We start from the raw sequence: 23,769 nt of genomic DNA, 5'->3' as shown, positions 1-23,769 counted from the left end.
TGTTGGGGTAATTATTACTAGGTTGTATTAAGGAATCATATGTATTATTTCCTTCTGAAGCCAGTCTCACATTGGCCACAATAATAGTATTATACATACATATTTGGCATCAATATTGCCAGCCACTGCTGGAATAAAAGGCTTTCTGGAGAAGGCAGTGTTTAAATATTAATTAGTTAATGTGCCCACTTGGACATTACTGCTCCTTCCTGTGTAGTATTAGAGTAACACATATATATATATATATATATATATATATATATATATATATATATATTATGCAACAGTGTTGCTAGCCTACAATGATAGTGTTATACATATGTATTTAACAACAATGTTGCCAGCCACTGCTAGAGTAAAAAGGCTTGTTTGAGAAGACAGTATTAAATATTGTATAGTTAATGTGCCCACTTGGACACCACTGCTCTTTCCTAGGTAATATTAGTGTAACACATACACACTATGCAACAATGTTGCTAATCACAACTATTTGCTCAATGAATGAGCTCTCTCGTGCTGCAGCGTCCTGTATCACAACATATTAAACATTTCAGACATAGAGGACACACGGCGGGCATGCCTTGAAAAATCACACAGCAAAACGCGCGTCGGCACGCCCACTGTGTGTCTTCTATTTCTGAAATGTTTACTATGTTGTGATATGAATATATATGCAAGCGATCTAATTATGTGAAGAAACCTGTTATGAGATAGGACGCGTGCAGAACAGGTCCTGTTTTGATGCTTGCAGTTCATTGACATGCTGCAGCAATTTGGGGGGCAGAGTGGGGGATGGTTGTATTGATTCATAATAGTCACTAGTCACTATTTAGCATTGCAAGTCGCTTAAGAAAGAATTGCTTTCCAGTCCAATCGTGTGGTTCCAAAGCACAAAAAGTTAGTTATGTAAAGAAAAAGTAACATGATGAAAGATTTAACAATTAGAGTAAAAAGCAATAAAATAGTACAAGCCGATACATACACATGCGCACTGGTCCTTGTATACAGTCATCAATCCAGAAGCCTGTGGTCATCAAAGAGGATGTCTGAAAACTGGGATCGGGACACAGCTTATATACCTGACAGAGTTCAGAGTTAACAAAGTGACTAGTTGACAAGTTTCCATTGGATCTTGCTTCTGGATTATCTGGTCATTGGTCGGTTCATACGGTGTTATCAGGGGTATGGCTTAGTCCTCAAACGGTCACATTGTGTAGTTTCCTGCCGAACAACTGGTTAAAACTAGCTACAACATTGCATATAGGTAATAACAATCTATGCAATAACTCCCTATCATCCATAACTAGCGGACGCAAGATGCGACTTTTTTACCGATAGAAACGGATGTCTGCAAATAAACGGATTTAGTATGATACCAAACATGACTTGTCCACTATATTCTAAACCTTAGATCTCACTTAAGTACATATTGCATCATAATTATTAGTTAAAAATCTGGTTATTAACTGTTGTGAATGGGAACCATTTCATATGCGTTCACATATGTGCTTCTGTGTATTGAAATAGGAAATGTTCATATGTATGTATGTGAGTACGCATGTGAGTGTCTATGTGTACGCATGTGGATACACATACGAGCGTCTCTGTGTATGCATATAAGTTTATGTGTGTGCGTTATGTGCATCAGTGTATGTGTGTGTGGTGGATTCACATTTGTGCGCATCAGATTGCGCCGACACAAAGTAGCGTCATGGTAACCCATCGTCAGACCATAGATTATTAGATCATCAGATAATAATTGCAAGCGATCATATCCATAAATGTGACTTTGACAGTTGGCCTGCATTTACGGAAATGCGGGTGTGTTGCCCCCGTTTTCTGGGAGTGCAGGGGCTCGGGTCTGCATCTTCCAGAACAAACTTCCTGACCCCAGCTAAGCAGGTACATTGCCCATTCTGAGTAAACGTCAGCTTACCCAAATTGGCGATTACTGGGGCCATCGTGACAGATGGTCCCTATAGTGATCTCATGCTACACCTTTAGGCGCAGCACTCAGATCGCAGATGCTGTCAGGAGGCATATTTTTTCCTACATATGCCTCCTGCTGCATTAGAGTATTAGTTGAGCCCTATTGCACAGCCGCATCCCTGCAGTTGTGCAATTCCTTCCATCTCTGAATCAGGCCCTGTGCTCCTGGAGAAAACATATTGTAATGCAAGGGTTAGCTCATAAATACTGGATGTAGGTTTAGAAAAGCAATTATCAATTCTAAATCTCTCTGCAAAGATTAAATCTGCCCCACCTGTAGTGCAACATGGTTTTGCCAAGGTGCAAAGTTAACTGTAACCTGAGTACACACTATGCGATAAATCATTCATGCTGCAGACGTGGGTACAGCCAATATGTCTGTAAACAATGTAGGTCACAGTCATATTGTGTCAGCCATACAGCACGGTAGATACCGATGTATCTTGCAGATACCTGTGTGTATGAGTGACACACCGACCAACCCGTACACTGGATGCAGAAATCGCGACACTGATATCACACCTGGGCGGACAAATTTAAATGCCCTAGTATAAAATAGTGGCTATGAGAAATAAAAAAAATTCTCCAGCACACTGCAAAAAAACAGCAATAAGATTTGAAGGGTGTAGTAGGTATCACTGCTGACAGTGGAAGCCCGGCAGGGGTGAAGATCCCAATTGCTAATTAAGGTAGGTACCGCTAACCTAATTCCCTACCCTTACCCTCCTTTAGGGGTGCCTAACCCTAACCTCCCCCCAGTGCCTAACCCTAACCCCCCTCTAAGTGCCTAAACCTAAATACCCCTTCCCCGCAGCCTAAACCTAAGTCCCACAGGGGGGTGCCTAACCCTAAACTCCCCCCGGGGGTGCCTAACCCTAACCCCCCTTCCCCTAGCCTAAACCTAACCCTCAAGGGGGGTGCCAAACCCCAAGTCCCCCTGGGAGCCCTAAAACCTAACCCCCCCATGGCTGTCCGCGCCCGGCACCCGGCTTACCTTCGTTCAGTATGCCAGGCATCTGGCTCCCGGTGTAGATCTAATGACAGGTGTTGGGATTTTGATAAACAAAAAATACAACACTGCGCACTGGGCTCTTAACTAGTTGTTTGTGGTGAGCTGCTGATAGTAAGAAAGGGGGAGTGTCTTCCCTCTTAAAGTATATCACAAAAGGGGAGGATACAATCGGCGCTCAACCAATGAGGGTATGGAACAATATTGTATAGCGTAGGAATCAATGAAAATAGATCAAAATGATGTGCCCATATAAATGTGAATCAAAGTAGATGGTATTATGGATATAAAAAACTTTACTATAAAATATGCAATATAATCACATGAAACAATAAGTATCACATGAAAAGTCACCTGCTGAATCCGTAGGACAGACTCAAATGATGGTATATGATGTTGCTAGTAGCAACCACAAATGTTCTGTGCTCAGATCGTCCGTCAGCACAATGTAGATGATAATGAGACCCTATTGACCGAGGATGAAAGTAAATTATGTCCTGTGAACTGTTGTAAATGGATGATCTATGTAATAAGTCAATAATAAAGTAGAAATAACTTATTGCAGGTGTACTTGGTCTTCTGCCCGGGTAGGAGAAAATACCACACAGTAGGTCAGTGCAGGGACTCCGGACTGGGTCCCATCGGCTAGTTCCCGAGCGGGTGATGTATCTAACCAAAGACCTATCCCACACTCAGGATGCTAACCCTGGTGGTCCCCTGTCACTGGAGGGGAAAAAGCTGGAGTCAACCGTGCCCGATCACTGCCCGCGTCCCCCTCCGTACGGAGACTCACCTGTCCTGATGCTGCGTGTGGCTGGATCCCTTCTCCTCCCGTGCTCAGTCTCCTCTTCCTGCTTTGCGTGCGGCGTCCTCAGTGTATACTCCCAGAGGAAGACCACAAAGTGGTCGAAACGCGTTGGGGGACATTATACCCGCATATTCCATGGTTAGACCTATCCAGCAATAGATTTTACACTGAGACCTGAGACCGAACTTGAGCCGATCACGTGACCGGCGAGCTACACGTGACGCAGCAAACACACCACCCGGAAGTATCAGGGAACTGTTTCATGTTTCATGTGATTATATTGCAAATTTTATAGTAAAGTTTTTTATATCCATAATACCATCTACTTTGATTCACATTTATTTGGGCACATCATTTTGATCTATTTTCATTGATTCCTACGCTATACAATATTGTTCCATACCCTCATTGGTTGAGCGCCGATTGTATCCTCCCCTGTTGGGATTTTGATGCCTGTCATTAGTACCTTGCTGGGATTAGACAGTCGGGAAGCCGGTGGTCAGCATTTAGACCGTCAGCTTCCTGACTACATCCCGATTCGAAAACTATATGACACTAGGGGGTAAATTTACTTAGATTCGAGATCTTTCCAATTTACAATGAGATTATTCTTGTTGTACCTTGCCAGAACACGGGTGATTTTTTCACTTTTTAACTCTCAAATTTACCAACAGGCGATTTGTGCAAAATGGAGTTGGCCGATGGTGAAGCAGATATCTCCACAGAGTAGCACATTTTGAACGTGATTACTCACCCGAGATTGCAGCGTTTACTCTCTGCCTAGCTCTCCCGAGCAAGCAGCCTGCACATATCAGTGAGATATGTGTAAGCTGCTTGTGTGTTGTACATGTAAAAAAGGTTAACATTTAAAAAAAAAATTACTTCGGGTCCCCCCCAAAAGCCTTACCAGCCACGAAAATTATGGGGAACAAAACAAGTAGGGGTCCACCATAATTTAGGAACCAGCACCAGGCTGCAGGGCCAGTCCTTGTTTTAAATATATGGGGGGAATTGCGTAGGGGTCCCACTATATTTAAAACCAGCACCAGACCCAAACTGACCGGGTGTAATGCTACAGCCAGGACACCCTATTACCGAATCACAAGTGAGATAATTAGCTCCAACTATGGGTCTTTTAAAACGTGTCGGTGAGTAATGTGCATATGCTAGGTGACCTGGAAAACATGCACTGTGTGGGGTCCTGAGGACCGAGTTTGAGAACCACTCCTACATGATAATAGTAATCCAGATATCTTTGTTGCATATATTTGCAAAGATATGTTCCCAAATGAGGTCCTCAAGGTTCCACAACAGTTCAGTTTTAGAGATATCCACGATTGAGCACAGGTGACTTAATTAGTACCTCAGTCAATTTGATTTAACCTCCTGTGCTCAACCATGGATATCTCTACAAACCTGAACTGTTGGGGAGCCTTGAGGACCGCATTTGGGAAACTCTGGTTTAAGCCATCTGGACCATATTAAGGCACCTTGGAGGGGGCAGCCAGAATGTCATCAAGTATGCTTCAAAGTAGGTTAATATAATGTGTTAAACCTCTGTTGATAACAGGTTTATGTGAAGACGGCTGGCTTCTCATTCACACAATTGCAAAAGGACTCAAGGGTAATAAACCAAGACATCCTCGCATTGCAAATACAACTCTTATCAGAAGTAGAGATGAGCAGGTCCGGTTTTCCGAGAACCGAACCCTCCCGAACATAGGGGATCCGAGTAGGATCCAAGTTCGGCTCGCGGTGTTCCTCCTAAGGGCCGTATTCAAATAGTTTTGATAAAGTTTCACCTGCCCTACTTTCTGCCTACATCGCGTGTTTTGGAAGCAGAAACTTATCATGCGCGCCCCTGCTATTCGACCCTATTCAATTCCAAACCTCGCGAAAATGTCAAGCAGCGAAGTCAGAATAGGCGGAAAGTGCTGTCAGAATCGGGGAAATCAGGCTGAATACCCCAAAAACATCCACTAACATTGGGGATCAATGTAGCTATGCCAGAATAGCCCTAACAGGGCCGTAACTAGGGTAGTGCGCCCAGTGCCATGGCACAGGGCACCGCAGGGCAGGGGGCACTATTTGGGCCTGTCAGTTTTCTGTTTATTATCATTCTCACTTGTAGTTTCCTCTGATTTTATACCCAGCATCTCCTGGCCTCCCCATTCTCTTTCCTGGCCCTTTCCCATGAGGCCATGGCCCTTTTTCGGGTGTGATATCTCCCTATTTAAAAAATAGGGGGGCGCCAAAGTTCTTTCTGGCACAGGGCACCAAAATGTCTAGTTACAGCTCTGAACCCTAATAAAAGTATTTGGAATACTGAAGTTATTTCAATAGCTTCTTATTAGCATTTTTGCACAAGTGGTGAAGAATGGCATTAAGCAGTATTTTTTGGTGAAAATAAGTAGTCCTGTCAAATTTGGGGCACTTGAAAATAGGTGCAAGCATATTTTAAAGTCTCTAAAGTGAAGATTTTTTTTTTTTCAAAAACACACTTGTTGCAAGCACCTGCAATCCCAAATACACCTGACCCATCCTTGCAGACCACTAAAAAGTCTATTGCGCTAGTTTTTATGCTTGTCCCCCACTTTTTACTTTTTCAACCCCTTGTTAAGTTTTTTTCTGGGATTTTTTGACACAGTTGTCCTTTGGGGAGCTGTTCCAAGGGTTCTCTGTGGTTTCCCCACCTTTGCACCCCAAAATAAAAATGTTGCACTTCTTTTCACCTACTATTCAGAGGCAAATCTTTTTTGCCTATTAAATTGCATCGACTTTCCGGGTATGCAAAAAGCGGATGGAATTGGATACAGAGATAATTTTCCACCATGCAAAAAGCTGAGATCGACAATACTTTTCTGCAGATCTCGGCTTTTTGCATCTAATTGAGTACGGCCCTAACTTGAAATCCAAAACGAGGAAAAACGTCATCATCCCGCTGTCGTATTCTCAAGGGTTTTGGACTGTATAAAGGTCCCGGTGATCGGCGCCATTTTCACTCCAGCTGTGGAGAGTGTACAGAGCAGACGATCTCTGTTCTCTATAGTGCAGTCGGTGTTGTGTGTTGTTGTCAGCGACTTGTCACTATTTATTCAAGGGTGTAGTGTTGTCAGGCTGGGGCTGCAGTACATAAAGGGGGGGTGCACTGCTGTGTCACTCACTGTTGTCCTGTCAATCAAGTGGCAGGGGCTGCTGTACAGAAAGGGGTGCTGCTGTGTTGTCCTTTCCATCAAGGGGCTAGGGCTGCAGTTCATAAAGGGGTGCTGTGTCACCCAGAGGTGCTCTGTCAATCCAGGGGTGCTCTACCCCAGTGTATAAAAAATAAAAGTTAAAAATAAAATCTAACTTTTTTTGTGTGTGTGTGTGCTAGGTAGTTACTAGTTAGGCTATTATTGTTCAGTGACACTGCTGGCGGCCAGAACGCTGTTTATCATCTACGTATTTGTGACTCTGCAGGTGGTCTGTCCACACTCCGCTGCTTCGCAGGGGTGCTTTGTTGTCCATAAAGGATTGCTGGGTTGTTGATCATCAAGGGGATGTTGCCTCGTCCAGTGGTGCTTTCCCCCAGTGTAAAAAAAATAAAAGTGAAATATAAAATTAGCATTCCTCCAAACATTTTTGTTTTGGTTTTTTTGTGTGTGTGTGTGGGTTAGCAACTTAGCTGCGCTGTTATTGTTCGGCGACACTGTCGGCCAGACCGCAGTTTATCAACCATGTATTGTGACACTATAAGTCGTAGTATGGTATGTTATTCTTATTCATAAAAAATATTGTGACCATGTAAGTGGTAGCGCAGCGTTTTGCTCGTAAAAGATCTTGTGACACTGTAAGTGATAGCGCAGTGTAATATTCAACTTTTCACTACTTTCCTCAATCATGAGTAAATGATTAGTCTACATGCCGACTACAAACCACAACAGAGTGCTAATGCATAAAACATAATGTCATCACTGTATATGGCAGAGCAGTGTGCTATTCTTTTCTTATTCATAAAAAATTCTTGTGACACTATAAGTGGTAGCTCAGTGTGTTATTCTTTTCTTATTCATAAAAATATTATGATACTGTAATCGGTAGCAGTTTTACTCTTAAAAAATCTATTGACACTGTAAGTAGTAGTGCAGTGTTTTACTCTTAAAAATCTTGTGACACTAAGTGATAGCGCAGTGTGTTAATTTTTTTCTTATTCATAAAAAAATCTTGTAAGTGGTAGTGCAGTGTGTTATTCTTCTCTTATTTATAAAAAATATTGTGACACCGTAAGTGGTAGTGCAGTGTTTTACTCATAAAAAGCTTGTGACACTGTAAGTGGTAGCGCAGTGTATTCATAAAAATATTGTGACACACTAAGTGGAAACGCAGTGTAATATTCAACATGTATTGTGACACTCTGAGTGGTAGCGCAGTGGAGTAAAAAAATATATTGTGACGCTGTAGATCATTGATACCATAGTGTAATATTTGGTACAAATACAAATTGACATGTGTTGTACCCAACTTCATTGGTATTTATTGACATGGAGAACAATCAGTTGAGAGAAGAGCAGAACCACATGCTAGTACTGGAGCTGCTGCCAGTGCCACCAGTCATGAAGATACTAGTCTGTCTACGTCCTATACTAAAGCCGTTGCCCAAGGGCATATAGGATTTAAGTCAGGGCATCTAAAATAAAATAAGCAAACTTTTACAATGGTAAAAAAAAAACATCAAAGGGAATGTTAGCTGCAGATAGACATAAAATTGGCAATATGCCTTTCACCACACTAAGTGGCAAGGAAAGGCTAAGGCTATGGCTTTTATTTATGACTAGTGGTTCTGTCTATTATGATGATGTAAGCACAAGTGAACATGCTGACATAGAATCGAGGATGCTTCTGTGGAAGTGCACCAGGATAAGGAGGATATATGTGTAGCTGATGCTAATAAGGATGTTGTTGATGAAGATGAGGATGTTCTTTGTGTAAATCAGGCACCAGTGGAAGATTCAGTTGTTGCCGATGAGAAGGAAAAGGCCATTGTCATGCCTGGGCATAAGACAAAAAAATTCACTTCTTATGTGTGGAATTATTTCTACCCAAATCCGGACAACAATGTCAAGCCAACTGTACCCTTTGTAAAACCAGAGTAAGTAGAGGTAGGGAGTAGGGACCATAACCATCTAAGAACCTCCTAGGAATTTCCTCCCTGTTACGTCATCTGCAGCAATTCCATAAAAAAATGTTTTAGCAAAATTCAGAAACTTTGGCTAAAAAAAGTAACAACAAGCAGTCCAGTGTCAGCTAGCTCTCTTCTCTCTGCTAGATCAAGGCACTTGCCATCTTCACAAACAACACCTTCATCAACAATATCCTCAATCATGGAGCGATTAATTTGTTTGGGCCCCCACAAAACAAGCTGCCAATGGCCAGCTGACATTGCTGGCCATGATTTCTATGTGCATGAACTGGCTTTACAGAGGCAAGATGTTGTCGCCATCATAATCCAATTCCTCACCCTCATCAGTGCGTACATCATCTTCACACAATAATAATTTGCCCCCACTGGAATCCACCATTACAGGTGTCTCTGTAATTTTTGGACGTGATTGGTGGTAAAGGTCTTTCTTGTAGAATTTGTAGTTCATTTTGATGGACATAATCTTTTCCACATTTTGAGGAAGTAGCCTCCTATACCGATCGCTGACAAGGTTCCCGGCTGTGCTGAAAACTTTCTGAGTACACATTGGAGGGTGAGTAGCTCAAGTAAAGCAAAGGCAGTGTGTGCAAGAGCCTCCAAATTGGCTATTTTTCCTGCCGGTAGTCAAATGGACTGTCTGACATGCCTATTTGGGTGCTATCATTAAAAAAATTAAAATAGTCATCAACCATTCTTTGGAAGGTGACTGTATCAGATGGATTCATGGAAGAGGTCTCATTAATTATAGGCAGTTTTTTTAGACCTGACCAGATGTCAAAACTTGGTTGTGTTGATTCATCCGCATCACCAGTGGGTCTTTTTGAAAAGTTTAGGGTTTTTTTTCAGCAGATGCACTTGCTAGAAAAACTGAAGGAGAAGCCATTGCGGCATCATGTTCCACTTGAGCTGACAATTTGCTTACCAACAGCTCTTTACATCTTTTCAGATCTGTGTCCATTGGGAAGAAAGATACCATTTATGACTTAAACCTATGATCCAGCATGGTCGCCAAAATGTATTGATTCAATTGTAAGATCCTGACAACCCTTGGATCCTCACAAAGTGAATAAAGTACTTGATCTACAAGTCCGACATTCTTAGTGGAATTGCTTTGTTTCAGCGCCGTCTGCAGTTTCTCAAGCTGCTTTTCCAACAGTCTAATTAGATGAATTACCTGACTCAAGCTGGCAGTGTCCGAGCTCACTTCACAGGTGACTACTTCAAAGGGTTTTAGCACTTTGTACAACACAGAAAGTATTTTCCACTGAGCTTGAGTAAGGTATATTCCCCCTCCTCTTAGTATGTCATAGTTCGCTGTGTAGCTTTGGATGGCTTTTTGCAGTTCCTATATCCGCTGAAGTTTATGTGGGTGGAGATCCACCTTGCAACTATATCTTCAGCTGGTGGAAGGGCAAATTCAACATTTCTTGCAGGTACTGGAATCTTCTACCTGCACCTGGTGAATGGTGAAAATGTCCAGCATGGCCCTATCATTTAAATAAAAAAATACAAAAAAAAATTGCACCACCAAGTTGGTTGCGTGATTCACCCAGCTGTAATGCTCTCACAAATTTGGTGGCATAGTCAGAAATCCTGAGGAAGGTCCAAGTAGGGTAAGCCATTTTGCAATGACTTCCCTGATTTTTCTAAAAGGTTGTCAGCAGTATGCCTTTTAGTGAAACTGGTGATACACAGAGTAGCCTGCCTGCTGCTGTTGGTGCTGCTGTAGGCAATACACCCACACAGTGAGCTGCTACAGTCATGTAATCTTGTGTTTGCTCTGTTTTGCTTGTTCACATATCTGTGGTTAAGTGGGTTCAACTGAATTTTGGAGGACACTAAGTTTTTTTTTTAACGTACCTGTACTGGTTGGGAATTGCTTTTCTAGTGATGTGGAACCTAGATGAGATTTGGTAGGAGAAACACAGGACCTCAATTAACTGTCTAAAACCCACTGCATTATTGGCAGATATTGGACACACATCTAATACCAGCATAGATGTTATAGCGTCAGTGATCCGCTGTGCAACTGGGTGACTGCTGTCATACTTGCTACCCCTTGCAAAGGATTGTTTAACAGTCAATTGTTTTTTTTTTAACTACTACTAGTAGTCTTCCTGGTCCCCTTCAGGGATGAAGATCCACTCCCAGGAGGCGTAGCACTCAAGGATTCTTCTGGGGCAAGGACTGAAGTGAATGATTTAAATATTTTTTGTTAATGCCTCCCCTCCTCCCCTCCCCTCCTCTATCATAAAATTGCTTCAGAATCAAAAAATTCAATTAAATTTACTACTAATCAAACCTTCCTTTCCCTGCCTTCAACTACATACATACTCCAACTCCCTCAGGCCTCTTGAATAATAAAAACATTTGTTTCCTGATGTGCCATGTTGGAAATTGAACTGCCACAGCACTGAAATGTTCTGCATGCAGTTGCTGAATTACAAATATGTCCAAAAAATTTTATGGCCACAGACAGCATCCTCTATATGCCCCTTTAATTATCTTGAAAAAAAATCTGAACCAGCAAGTAGATTTGGTAGGCAATACATGGTAGATTTTCAAATGTACCCAGTTTTTCTCATTGCTCCCAACCCCAACTGGTTGCCCCAGAACCCAGGTGAATTGATAACTTGTTATAAATAACAGTTTAGCTCAATAAACAGCTGCCTCCTTTGTATGTAGGTGACTCTAAGTGGAATAAATGGATAATGTAGATTGTTTAAATGGTGGGAGTCATGGGAGACACCAGAAATATGAGTAGCGGCACAGAGCATATTCCTGCCAGGATGTGTGCAATAAAGTGTAAATACATTGAATACAAAAATTAGTTGTGTATATTGGTCACATTACATACATATTTACAAGTTACACACAGTGCGTAAAGCAGGCTGAGGTAACCTGAGGCATGAAACCCATTGTTGACAATCAACTTCCAGTAGGCCAGGCAAACAGCATGGATGCTGGGAGCTGTAGTTCAACTAGAGAACTACAGGCTGCTTTCCTCTGATGTAAACAGCAAGTCTTGGTCCCATTATCCCTCACACCCTCCCAGGGCACAAAGTAAATGTCTGTTTACAGTGTGTACTATTTAGCAGCACCTCCACAAGCAAGGCCACTGCATTTCTATTAGATGTATAAAAAAACCGCCTCCAGATCAAAGATGTCTTTTAGAACTTGATCCTACATTGATCTTCTCTCATAAATTTTCTTAGGAATCAAAACATTGCAATAAATAAATAAATCCTTCCATCCTTTCCCCATCTTCAGTCCATAAACATATTCCAACTCCCTCAGGCCTCTGACCTAGTTCTTCATTAATGAAAACATTATTGGATTTGAAACTTCCCAAGGGATCGTATAGTTTATTAAACTGCCATCCTGTCTACTAGTGCAGTGCCGCTCTGTGCCATGTTGGAAGTTGAACTGCCACATGTTAGTGCCACTCACTGCTGTTGCTTAGCTTAGTCAGAGGTGGTCAAAATTGACGGGAAAATTACTGGAAATAAATGTAATTGAGGTTAATAATACTGTAGGAACAAAAACAGGCCCAAATTATGTGATTTCAGCTGTTTTTATGATTTTTTAAGAAAAATACTGATCCAAAACCAAAACACACAAGGGTGGTTTTGTAAAACCAAATCCAAATCTAAAACATAGGGGTTGGCGCACAACCCTAATTAGAAGAGCTGTCCTTTGCAGTTTTAAACACAGATTAGTAGTGGGATGTATCACATTCAAAATATGATGCTTGATGCATCCCGTTCAGTGTTCTACTGTGGAAACTGTGAGCCCAGATGGTTAAATCACTTGACTGTGTTACTAGTTAAGTCACCTAGGCTCAAGCATGTATATCCTCAAAACCTGAACTGTTAGGGTGCCTCAAGGACAGAGTTTGGGAACAACTGAATTATATATGCTGCTACATAAACAGAAGCCTATTAAGAGGGGGCCCATGTGCATTCCCCATCCAGGGCCCTCTCTCCAGTAGTCGGCTGTGCACTAAACGTAGCAATAGACTCTGGGCACTATTCTGTGCCCAGAGTCTTCTGCGCATGCACAGGTCAAAGAGAAAATGGTGTGGCTGCCATTTTCTCAATGATTTCCCTACTTTGAATGCACAAAACGCTGGAAAAATGTCCGCGATGGCCATTTTCTAGGTGTTTTGTGCAGCGCTACAGCCAACGCGGGACTTCGGAGAGGTAAGTATTAAAAAATATGTGTGTGGGCCCCCCTAGACCCAAGGGCCCATGTGCACTGCACACCCTACACCCATTATAGATATGCCCCTCAAATCTATTCCTCGGGACACACTAACAGTGCATGTTTTCCATATCTCCTTACTGGAGCACAGGTTGAGCATTACTGAACTGATACATTTAAAAAATCCAAAAGGTGGTTCCAATTATTGCACTTGTGATTCTGTGAGAATCAGAAATCATGCACTGTTAGGGCAATTTCACACACAACGGTTTTCTCTGGGCAGAAAAAAAACTAAATTTTTTTTTCCTGAGGATCAGTTTCTTTCACACACAGCGGTTTTGTGCCATGTGTGATGTTTTAGCCATGTGTTAAAAATCTCTTTTCGATCTACAAAATAAAAACTACAAAACTAAAGCTGTCCAAGTCAGTGGTTATCCATTCGTGCCATGGACGTGCAGTGTGAAAGCCCTAATATATTTGTTACATCCACTTAAATAATGTTAAACAATGGTAAATAACTGTAAAAATCTGTCCATTTTTTTGCGAGACGGAGAAACCCGTTGTGTGTGAAATAGCCCTTATTGTGTTCCAAGGACAAGATTTAAGTAAGCCCTAGATTAGATGATGGAGCACTGTCACATTCATAATTCTATATAAACTAAATAGCTTTCACAGGGATGGGGATAAGAGCCATATGCTGCAGGATATTGCTTTCTTAGTGAGTGGGTGAAAATGCAACACAAACACAGAAGTAAATACTGTACATATACGAGATCCACCTGAGTGCTGTCAGTTGCTGTCAGTATTCCTGGCAGAACAACAGAGGAGTTATGGGAACCATATATTGTGCAACAGGAAGTCCTCCCTCCTTTGCACGGCTCTTAACTGTATCCTCCCTGGTTCTGGCCGCTGTTAACATTATCTCTGCTAGTGTTACAGGAACTTGGGTGTGTTGTGGAATGTTTTGTCTAATTCAATCCAAGCCTCCCTGGTTGTGGTCATAGAACACAGTAAGTATTTGGAGACAGATAAAACATTGATGATATGAGAGAAGAGATACAGTATATACAGTAAAATGTTGTGCAAATTATTACAATGGTTTTGTGAAAATAAATATGTTTGAACTTGAAGTATAATTCATTACATAAAAATAGCTTCATTACTACTTCCTCACGGTCACAATCAGCTGCAAAACCGCAGGTACTACTAAGAACAAACTAAACAATGTTAAGGTGGACGTCCACCTGTGTATGGTGGAAGCAGACACCCTGTAATACTGTATTTGCTGTGTGTGAATGGTGTATGCCATATGTAGGAGATTCATCATTATAAAACAGTTGCAAAGGCTGCTACGCATATTAAGGTACATTTATAGAAACATCCGAAAAGAAAAGTTTTATATAAAAACTAAAATGCACAAAAAACTTCTCTGATAGTTTTAAAGTGCCCTTGAGCTTGTTCTAAGCCAGGGGTAAACAACTTGTGGAACACCAGCTGCTGTGGAACTACACATCCCAGCATGCCATGAAACTGTTTTAGTATGCCATAACTGCAAAACTGTGTCAGGGAATGCTGGGTTGTGTAGTTCTACAGCATACAAAGTGGCACAGGTTGACTACTCCTGTTGTAAAAGGCCTCATACATCAGACGGCCATTTCCCCAGTCCCTGATATGACCGGAGCCGCAGATCCACCAGTTGGAAACTAGTTGGAAATGTTCAACGATCTGTTGGGTAATCTATGAAATATTTAATGTAAAAAATTTGCTGATTACAATCATATTTTGGTCAGTATCATCAAATCAGGGAACCCAGCAACATCTGGGATTGGGTAATTGCCCCAATCCATCGCAGATGTATGGGGGACTTTAGCTATACTGTACTTCAGTAGGATACATCCCTCCCATGTTTTGGCAATACCCGTCTGCTCTAGGGCCAAGACATGGGAGGTTTTTTGACATTTCACGTGCATTAAAAAATTGCAATGTTATTTACTACTAAAAAAAGTAAATATATAATTTATTTGCTAGTTTAGTGTTAATAAAAATAGTGTTATATTTGTGGTTGTTGTCATATATTTCTAACAACACCCATCCCATTAATTAAAATGTTTTGCTTTTTTTAACAATCTGTTTCTAATTATATTGTTGCTACTGTAATTTAAAAACAAAAAGTAAACATCTAGTTACTATTAGTAATCCCTTGTATTAGTTCTCATAATGACTACTGTTAGTGAGACACAGGTAACAGAGATTAGACCAAGGCCCCTATGTATTAATATAGGGTGATGAGAACACATATTTTCTATCACAGTGATAGAAAATCTGTTGCAAAAGCAAGTTATTAAAATGTTACCGGGGCAGCCCAACAATACTGGCAAGCAAAGGTAATGGTGTGTACACACGGTACGATATCTATGAACAATATTGTTCATTTTTATGCAGCGAATGATCAACGAACGACCAACGATGCGCGCTCCCGCATTGGACAACAGCGATATCTATGGTCGTCCATACATGCAGGCCAACTTGGACAATTTCATCAAGATTTGCCTGTTCAGAGTTGTGGTAGGATTACTTCACTGAAAAATATCTTACAGAGATCTCTTTTAAGCTGGGTACACACCTAAAGATTTTCTGTCCAACCATCCGACTAGTTGATTGGTTGGAATGGCAATCTAGTAACGTATGGCAGTAAATGATGATCAGCAATTTGCTCCTAAATGCCAGAAAACAGATGAAAATGGTCGTCAGACAAGTTTGTTAAATGTTTGATCTAAACAATTTGTTCAAACAACAGTTTTGTAAATTTTCCAGCATTTGGGAGCAAATTGCTGATTGTCATTTGCTTTTATACCTTACCATATTTTCATTCCAACCAATCAACTAGTTGGATGGTTGGACAGAAAATCTTTATGTGTGTATGCAGCTTTAGTGTATACACCCAATATCATTTTCCTGCACTACAGAAAGTTCAAAGGAAGTCGTTCAGCGATATTGTTCACTGAACAGATCGTACCATGTGTATGCAGTTTAAGAGTAATCTAGTCACCAGTATTGAGTATTCTCTCTCTCATTCTCCCTATCAAACTATCTACCTCTCTACAAAACTTCAAATGGGCTCTCAAAACCCATTTCTTCATCAAAGCCTTCCCTCTCTCATCTAACACTCTGTCCTATGCTAACTATCTGCCCCATCTGTGTCAGCCCTTTCTGTCTGTCCCTCCTCTTTAGAATGCAAGTGCTCACGAGCAGGGTCCCTTCCCAATGTGTTTTTCTTTCTCTGATTTATACTATCATCTAATGTAACGACACCTAACCATTGATTTCTGCCACCCTGCTGCTTATTTGAGTTACATGATCGCTGATGCAGCAATGTGTATTAACCATGCATTGTTTTGTACTGTAAGTCACTGTTGTGATCATTTGTATATGTGTTTTGTTAGGCACTGCGGAACCTTTGTGGAACCATGTATATAAAGGATAATAATAATAATAATAATAATATTGGTACATATGTGTAGTGGTATTTGAAGCTCATATTTGGGATATTAGTTCCACTGGAAAAAAAAATTCTGGTTAGGAAAACAGTTTTGCAGTATTTATCATTTAATATCTTCCTCTATTGTCATCCTGAAATGGTGATGGAGAAAGGAAAATTGCTGCAGTGCTTGTGAAATGTAGGAGAACTTTTAGCTGGAGGTACTGTAGATGGCGAATCTCTTCTTCATACTTGCCTACCCTCCCGATTTGGTCGGGAGCCTCCCTAAAATCGGGTGCTGCTCCCGGCCTCCCGGAAAGGTAGGCAAGCCTCCCGGTCCCCGGCGGTCTATCTGCCCCCCCAGAGAGACGGAGCGCCCGTCATTAGCCGGGTCTCGCGCATGCGCACGTCGGAGCCGGCTCCGGCGTGCGCATGTGCAGTGGCCAAACATCGACCCGCTAGCGAGCGCATAGCACTTGCGAGCGGGTCTGAATCAGGCCCTGTGTCCTTACTGCAACCACCATCTCTAACACAACAGGATGCATGCGCTGTTCCACTCAGATCCATCCACAGTACAAAAACCATCAGCCAACCGTGCAAACATCGGCATTTCCTCCACCTCCTAATCAGGCCACATTAGTCACAAGTGAGCTGTGGTATGGGGATCACAGCATGACTACTGTTACTGTATTCTGACCTCACAATAAAGGGACCAAAATACTAACGGGTTTATGTACTAAGCTTAGGGGATAAATACAGTGGGCCTGATTCATACCCGGTCGCAAGCGCTGTGCACTCGCATCCGGGTCGATGGTGGGCCAGTGCGCATGCGCACGACGGAGCCGACTCCGTCGTGAGCATGCGTGAGACCCGGATAGCGACGGGCACTCCGTTGCTCCGGGTCTCGCTACAAAGGGGGCGTGCTGTCGATGTTGAGTGAGAGCATGCCCCCTTTTGGTGGGCGGGATGGGGGAGTGGCTGCAAAAAAAGGAGGCGTTCCCATGTGACGAGTGATGTCAGTGGGAGAGATTTCGGCTCTGTTAGAGCTGAAATCTCTCTGGGGCTTGCGGCCACGAAACCCTACCACAAGGGTCTCGTCGCAAGCCCGATGGTCGCGATGGTCTTGACCTTCGCGAGCATCTTCCTGACTGCTCGCTATAGCTGTGGGTGGTCACCTACAGTTATGCGAGCGGCCAGGAGGCAGTTAAAAAAAAAAAATAGCCCGGCCCTGATTCAGAGCGAGCGCTCTGTCAGAGCGTCCTGCTCTGATCAGGGCCAGTGTACGGAGATAAAGTATCAACTAATCAGCTCCCAACTGTCAGTTTTCAAACACACGAGGTTTCATCTGTTTGCGTTGGACTATAATATCCATGAAGACCATCGCTAACTAAGTATCCTTTACCGTTGTGTTCTGAGACGGGTAATATACCTATACTAACACTGGACTTTGCCACCCATATATGACTTTTTCCTACGGTGCACATTGAATTGGTCCTGCTGCTATATCTAGTGCCTACAGGGTTTCTCAAGCTTATGCCTTATGTATGCAATCTACATATTTTATATGTTTTATGCTGAATTTATTATTCATCATTTTTCTCAGTACTGAGTTTATATTTTCTCTCAGTACTGAGTTTATATTCTTGATTATTATTTATTGTGTATTGTATTAAATTAATTTTATTACATCTACTTAGTGCTGCTATCCTATTGTACTTTTCAAACACAACCTGTAAAGTGACAGTAAGGAGCTGACTGGCTGGTACTTTATCTCCGTCCACTGTATCTCTCTCCAAGGTTAAGGGGTCTATTTACTAAGTCCTGGATGGAGATAAAGTGGATACAGATAAAGTCCCAACCAATCAGCTGCTAACTGTCATTTTTCAAAAGCAGCCTGTAAAGTGACAGGTAGGAGCTGATTGGTTGGGACTTTATCACTGTTCGCTTTATCTCCATCCAAGGCTTATATAGGGACACTCACTGCTGCCTTCTCATATCCATCCGACGTCGTGCACCAGTGTAAACATTGGTAATATTGACGCAGATCGGGCAGCCATTGAGCATATGCGGCAAGTCTGACACCTGTCTTGGACACAGCATCTCGCCTGACACGTAGAGAGCTCTCATACTGAGAAGGAGACTGCTACAGCTAATTTATGCACACCAATGAAATGGTGCTCAAATGGTCAGACACACCAGCGTTTGCCTAGCCACCACCTGTTACCGCCTCCAAACGCTGACTATATGTCACTCACTTTGCGATTGAATCCTCTTTGCGAGTGTAGTTGCAAAACAATTGCTCTGCGTGCGCATGTGCAATGGCAAACCATCTCTCGATCTGCAAACTTCTCCGAATCAGTCCGCCAGTCAATTGTTTGCTGTTACTTATCTTCTGATAAAGGGCCTGATTCACTACCGTTCGCAACTGTGATTATGCACGCAATCGGCTGATTGTTGCCTTCTGTGCATGCGTATCCATCGCAGTGCGCGTGTGCGAGCTGGCCACTGCGATCGGGACTGCGATCGCAAAGGCTACACAGACCCATCGCAGAGTGATTGACAGGAAATGCAATTTGTGGGTGGTGACGAGGGTGGTTGTGCGAACGTAGGTGTGCCAGTGCGTTTCATTTCCATTACAGGGGCGTGCATAAATTACCCACTGCGAAGCCATATGCAGCCTGAGGTCTCATAGCGTGTGTGACTGTTAGCAATTTCTCAGTAAGGTCAGGGCTTGTGCAAGTGTGCGTAGGAGTCTCATTGTACCGATGGTTTTGCTACTCTGCGAAGTATTACAGATGTGCGTATTGTAAACTGGGCTCCTTAGGTAGTGCTGAGTTTGCATTGCGATCGCAATGGATTTGCTTGCTATCGCAGTTGAACGGCGTGCGTACGCAGTATTGTGATCCGTAGTAAATCGGACCCACATTGTGATGAAATATTTAGTTGTTACTTCAAGGTCCACACCTGCAAGCTATCTTGAATTACCATACAGTAATCCCTTCTTCTTAAATCCTGGGGATCCGTAATATTTGCAGGCATCCTCTATGGTTGTTTTTGGGGGATAGAACACAAACTTATTTCATATATGTGCCTTCCATGGTTAGATAATCATGTCAGATGTACAGTACATTTTTTATTTTCATGTGTATTATTATATTGCAGTATCATTGCCCCACCCCCAAGTGATTTATTTGCAGCGTTGGGTTACACAACTGACACAGTGACATAATGTATATGTTAACTCTCAGCTCCCTTATAGGGAGAACTGCATTATGTACTGTAACTTGATCCACTTCCCTTTACTCTCTGATCTCAATGTATCACTGGGTTAATATTATACTTTGGAGTGACAGAGTTTACAGATGACGGGTTGTATAGTGCAAACCTGGTTTGTCTCACACAACATACATTCAGTTGATTTATTCTCCACAGTCTTATACAATAGCTACAGTAAGTACAACTCTGCTGATCTGAGATTACCATGGAGCTTGGAGTATCCGGGACTCTTATCCTAGTTGTCTGTGTCAGCCTCGTCCTATACTTCTTCTCATGGAGGAGCAAACTGAGGAGGAAAAACATGCCCCCTGGACCACCCCCACTGCCTGTAGTGGGAACTATGCTGCATGTGAGCACAAAAGAAATGCCTCAGTCTTTAATGAAGGTGAGTGCTTTATGGACACAATAAAACCATTATGGTGTCTTATAAAACATTGTGTGAATATGTCCAAAACTAGTTATTGTGTACACCACATACCAGGCTTGCCTCCTCCCGATTTGGCCGGGACCCTCCGATCATTGGGTGCTGCTCCCGGGCCCCCGGAAAGGCAGGAAAGCCTCTCGGCGGCCACCAGCCCTCCCTACTCCCCCCCCAAATAAGCTAGAAACCCCCGCAGCAGGGGCCGGTGATGCATTTTGCCCTGAATTGTGTCATCGAGGCTCCGCCCCCTGCTTCACAATGCCATTATTTTTGCCCTTGTGAAGAGGGGGCAGAGCCACAATTATGCAATCATGTGGCCCCACCCCCAATGTGGCATCATTACCTGACCACGCCCCCCCCGTTGTGCGCAGACATTCAGCTCCCTCCCGGAGACACCTCTCTCCTGTCCTCCCTTGCATACATTATTTTTATTAGGAAAAAAGGAGATGTAAGAGTTTAGCAGTAAACTCTGACAGTAAAACATTGGTTGAGATTTATTTTCAAAATGGGAAAACTTCTGGATGAGAGTTTAAATCTACCATCTGGCGCCGAAGCTGCAATAATATGGAAATGCTAGATTCAGCCCTCCCCTTAAGTACTAGCGTGCACTGGAATGTGCAAACCCTGAGACGCTTACTTCAGTGCTCATGCAAGCTGTAACACCACCAGTGGATCTGGACATGCCACCATTGACACTTGCACCTGCCCTATGGCAAGTGGAGTGTCTACGTCTGAACATGGCCTATGTGGCTGTGGTTGTGTTTTTGGGAACATATCAACTTTCACTGAAACACCGGTGATACTCCCATTACACACCCATGTAATTGATTTTTTAGCATTCACTTCAGCCATCTCCCAGTCACTGCCAAGGAAGCCACATGGTTTTGCCTCCCCATTTCTGATACCAGCAGTGTAGAGACAAGCAGGCTGAGCAGATTATACAATTTAGGGTTAACATATTGGCTATAGGTGTTCTTTATGAAAGAGACCAGATATGTTGTAAATTTTCTATGTTACGGGCAGGACTTTTACATATGTTTTACACAAATCTCTTACTACAAAGACAGCCTGGTACATAACCTAACCAGTGGGGGGGTGCAATCAGCTTGATCGCTCCCCCCACAGATATAGGAGACTGCTTAGCAGCTGCGAGCAGTCTACCAGTGCAGCCCAGCACACAGCAGCGTGTGCTGGGCTCTCGGTGCCCCTGCTTTGATTTAATTAGTACTTCAGTCAATTTGATTAAACCATCTGTGCTCAACCATGGATTTCTTTAACACTTGGACTGTTAGGGTGCATTGAGGCCTGAGTTTGAGAAACACTGCTTTAGAGTATGTTCTAAAGAGCATACAGTATGTATCATGATACAATTATCTGTATGTTATGCTTTCCCTTTAGCTGAGTGAGATTTATGGTCCCGTGTTTACCATTTACCTAGCAAATGCACCTACGGTGATCTTGGCTGGGTATGACTGTGTGAAGGAAGCTTTGATAACACACGGGGATACATTCAGTGTTAGAGGTGAAGTAGAACTTGCTAACATGCTCTTCAAAGGCTGTGGTGAGTAACCAGACTTCCTTTAGATTCACAGTATTATAGCAACTGAACCAATAACTGACACTTCACAAATTGGTACAGTACATGGACATGTTACACCATTAGACATATGACTTTATAAAAAATATCACATAGCGATTTTAATGCACGATATGAACGATAACGATATCATTCATATCATTCAAATCGTGCATATTTTGCTACCTATCAATGACCAGCGATGCGTGGGCATGTATGGACGATAGCGTTATCATCCATCGGCTGTGCATGCTGGCTAACCTCTCTATATCGAGCAGGCTACTATAGGGACCCGAGATTGCTGATTGCAGGTCGCTATAGTCGTTGGAAAGTTGGTGGTGTGCTGGATGATCAATATAGTGCCTAGGATGCCAAAAGTCAATATCTACAGAACAAAGGTATCCAACTCAACCTTAAATCTTGACTACCCACCTGTCAGGGGGGTGAGGCTGACCTTGTCAGTGTGGTACAGCCAACTACCCATCAATAAATTTGAATGCAACAAAAATTTCTAATATTGTACCAAGACTTCCTTTCATTCCCTGCCCAAAATAGTCAACACCAAAACCTCAAAACAAGCCAAAACCATAAAAAAGGGGTTGGAAGGATGGGGAAATCACCAAACGAAGTGGCTTAGGCCTTCCATCCAATGCCTAAAAGCACAAAGAGATTGACACGCCCCTTCAGTGGCTATAGGCTCAAGACAAACAACTGACAAGCACATATGCCGCCTACAGCCTTGAGGTTTAACCCTCTTCAATTTTTTGCATATAGTTAAGTTCTTCAAACTAGATTATAGCTACACAGACTCCCCATTTGAAAATCCAGACAAATTTTACCTCACCTCTCATCTGTTCCTAGTACTACATAACAAACAGAGCTGTAACTAGACATTTTGGTGCTCTGTGCGAGAAAAAGCATTGGTGAACCCCCCTGCCGGAGTTTGCAAGTATAAAGGCAGTTCTGTGCGGTGTCACCGACCACACCACCCTAGCCACGGCCTTAACTCTTGCATTTTTGTAAAATATATTTAATAAGAATTTCATACATAGATTAACATACAACAATAAAAAATAAATCTCACATAATATGGCGCTGCAGCTCTCACCAAATTATTTAAGCTCAAATATGGGTACTATAAAATCATATCGCCAGCGATGTTATGAATTGACTGGGCATGATTTTTATAGTGCCCGTATTTGTGTGTGTGTATATATATATATATATATATATATATATATTATATATATATATAGATAGATAGATAAAATAGTGTAAGTGATGCACAAAGCTCATGCAATATAAATAAAGATAAAAAAGTGAATAATTATACACATACAAGTATGGACACTCCCTTTTTAAGGTGGCTGCCAATCCACCTATGATCTATTCAAACAATCATTTAAAGATTTAGGAAAATAGTGAAGGAACGGCGCCTTCAGTGTACCAGTTCTTTTTAGATATTTAGCAACAACACTGTTCATATAGAGTCCATATAATCTTTATCCTGACGGGATCTCCGTGTATAATGTCCCAGATGTATATCTCAAAAAAAGAAGAGAATAAAAACCAACATAGTGTAACCTGATATAAAGTCTTAATATAAGATATGAGACTGTGCTGATTGCACAGACTAGAAATGGTGTCAGAGAAAATTAAAACCAGCAATCACCAGCACCCAAATAAATGTAAGCCTCGTAGCGGATAACACTTTTTCATACAGCAATGTAATTAAGGTCTCTTCTCCTTAAGCCCCAATCCGCTCCAAGGTAGATATGTAAATATAAAAGAGAGAGCCTCCAGATCTTGTGATACGCTTTTTAACATACA

The 23,769-nt window shown here is 42.2% G+C and overlaps 1 protein-coding gene across 1 annotated transcript in view; it reads left to right on the top strand.

The window, feature by feature from the left end:
* Positions 1–14,121: 14,121 nt before the first annotated feature.
* Positions 14,122–23,769, top strand: part of LOC148502865 (cytochrome P450 2G1-like) — a 34,714-nt gene continuing 25,066 nt past the window's right edge. The window contains exons 1-3 of the mRNA XM_088449287.1: positions 14,122–14,198; positions 20,099–20,327; positions 21,762–21,924. Of these exons, the coding sequence (XP_088305413.1) occupies positions 20,148–20,327; positions 21,762–21,924 (343 nt within the window). The 5' untranslated portion in view covers positions 14,122–14,198; positions 20,099–20,147. The remainder of the gene's footprint in view (positions 14,199–20,098; positions 20,328–21,761; positions 21,925–23,769) is intronic.

Source organism: Taudactylus pleione, unplaced genomic scaffold (genome assembly GCF_031769625.1).
Source record: "Taudactylus pleione unplaced genomic scaffold, aTauple2 ptg000481l, whole genome shotgun sequence".
Taxonomy (NCBI): Eukaryota; Metazoa; Chordata; class Amphibia; order Anura; family Myobatrachidae; genus Taudactylus; species Taudactylus pleione.
This window is presented reverse-complemented; position numbering and strand designations above follow the sequence as displayed.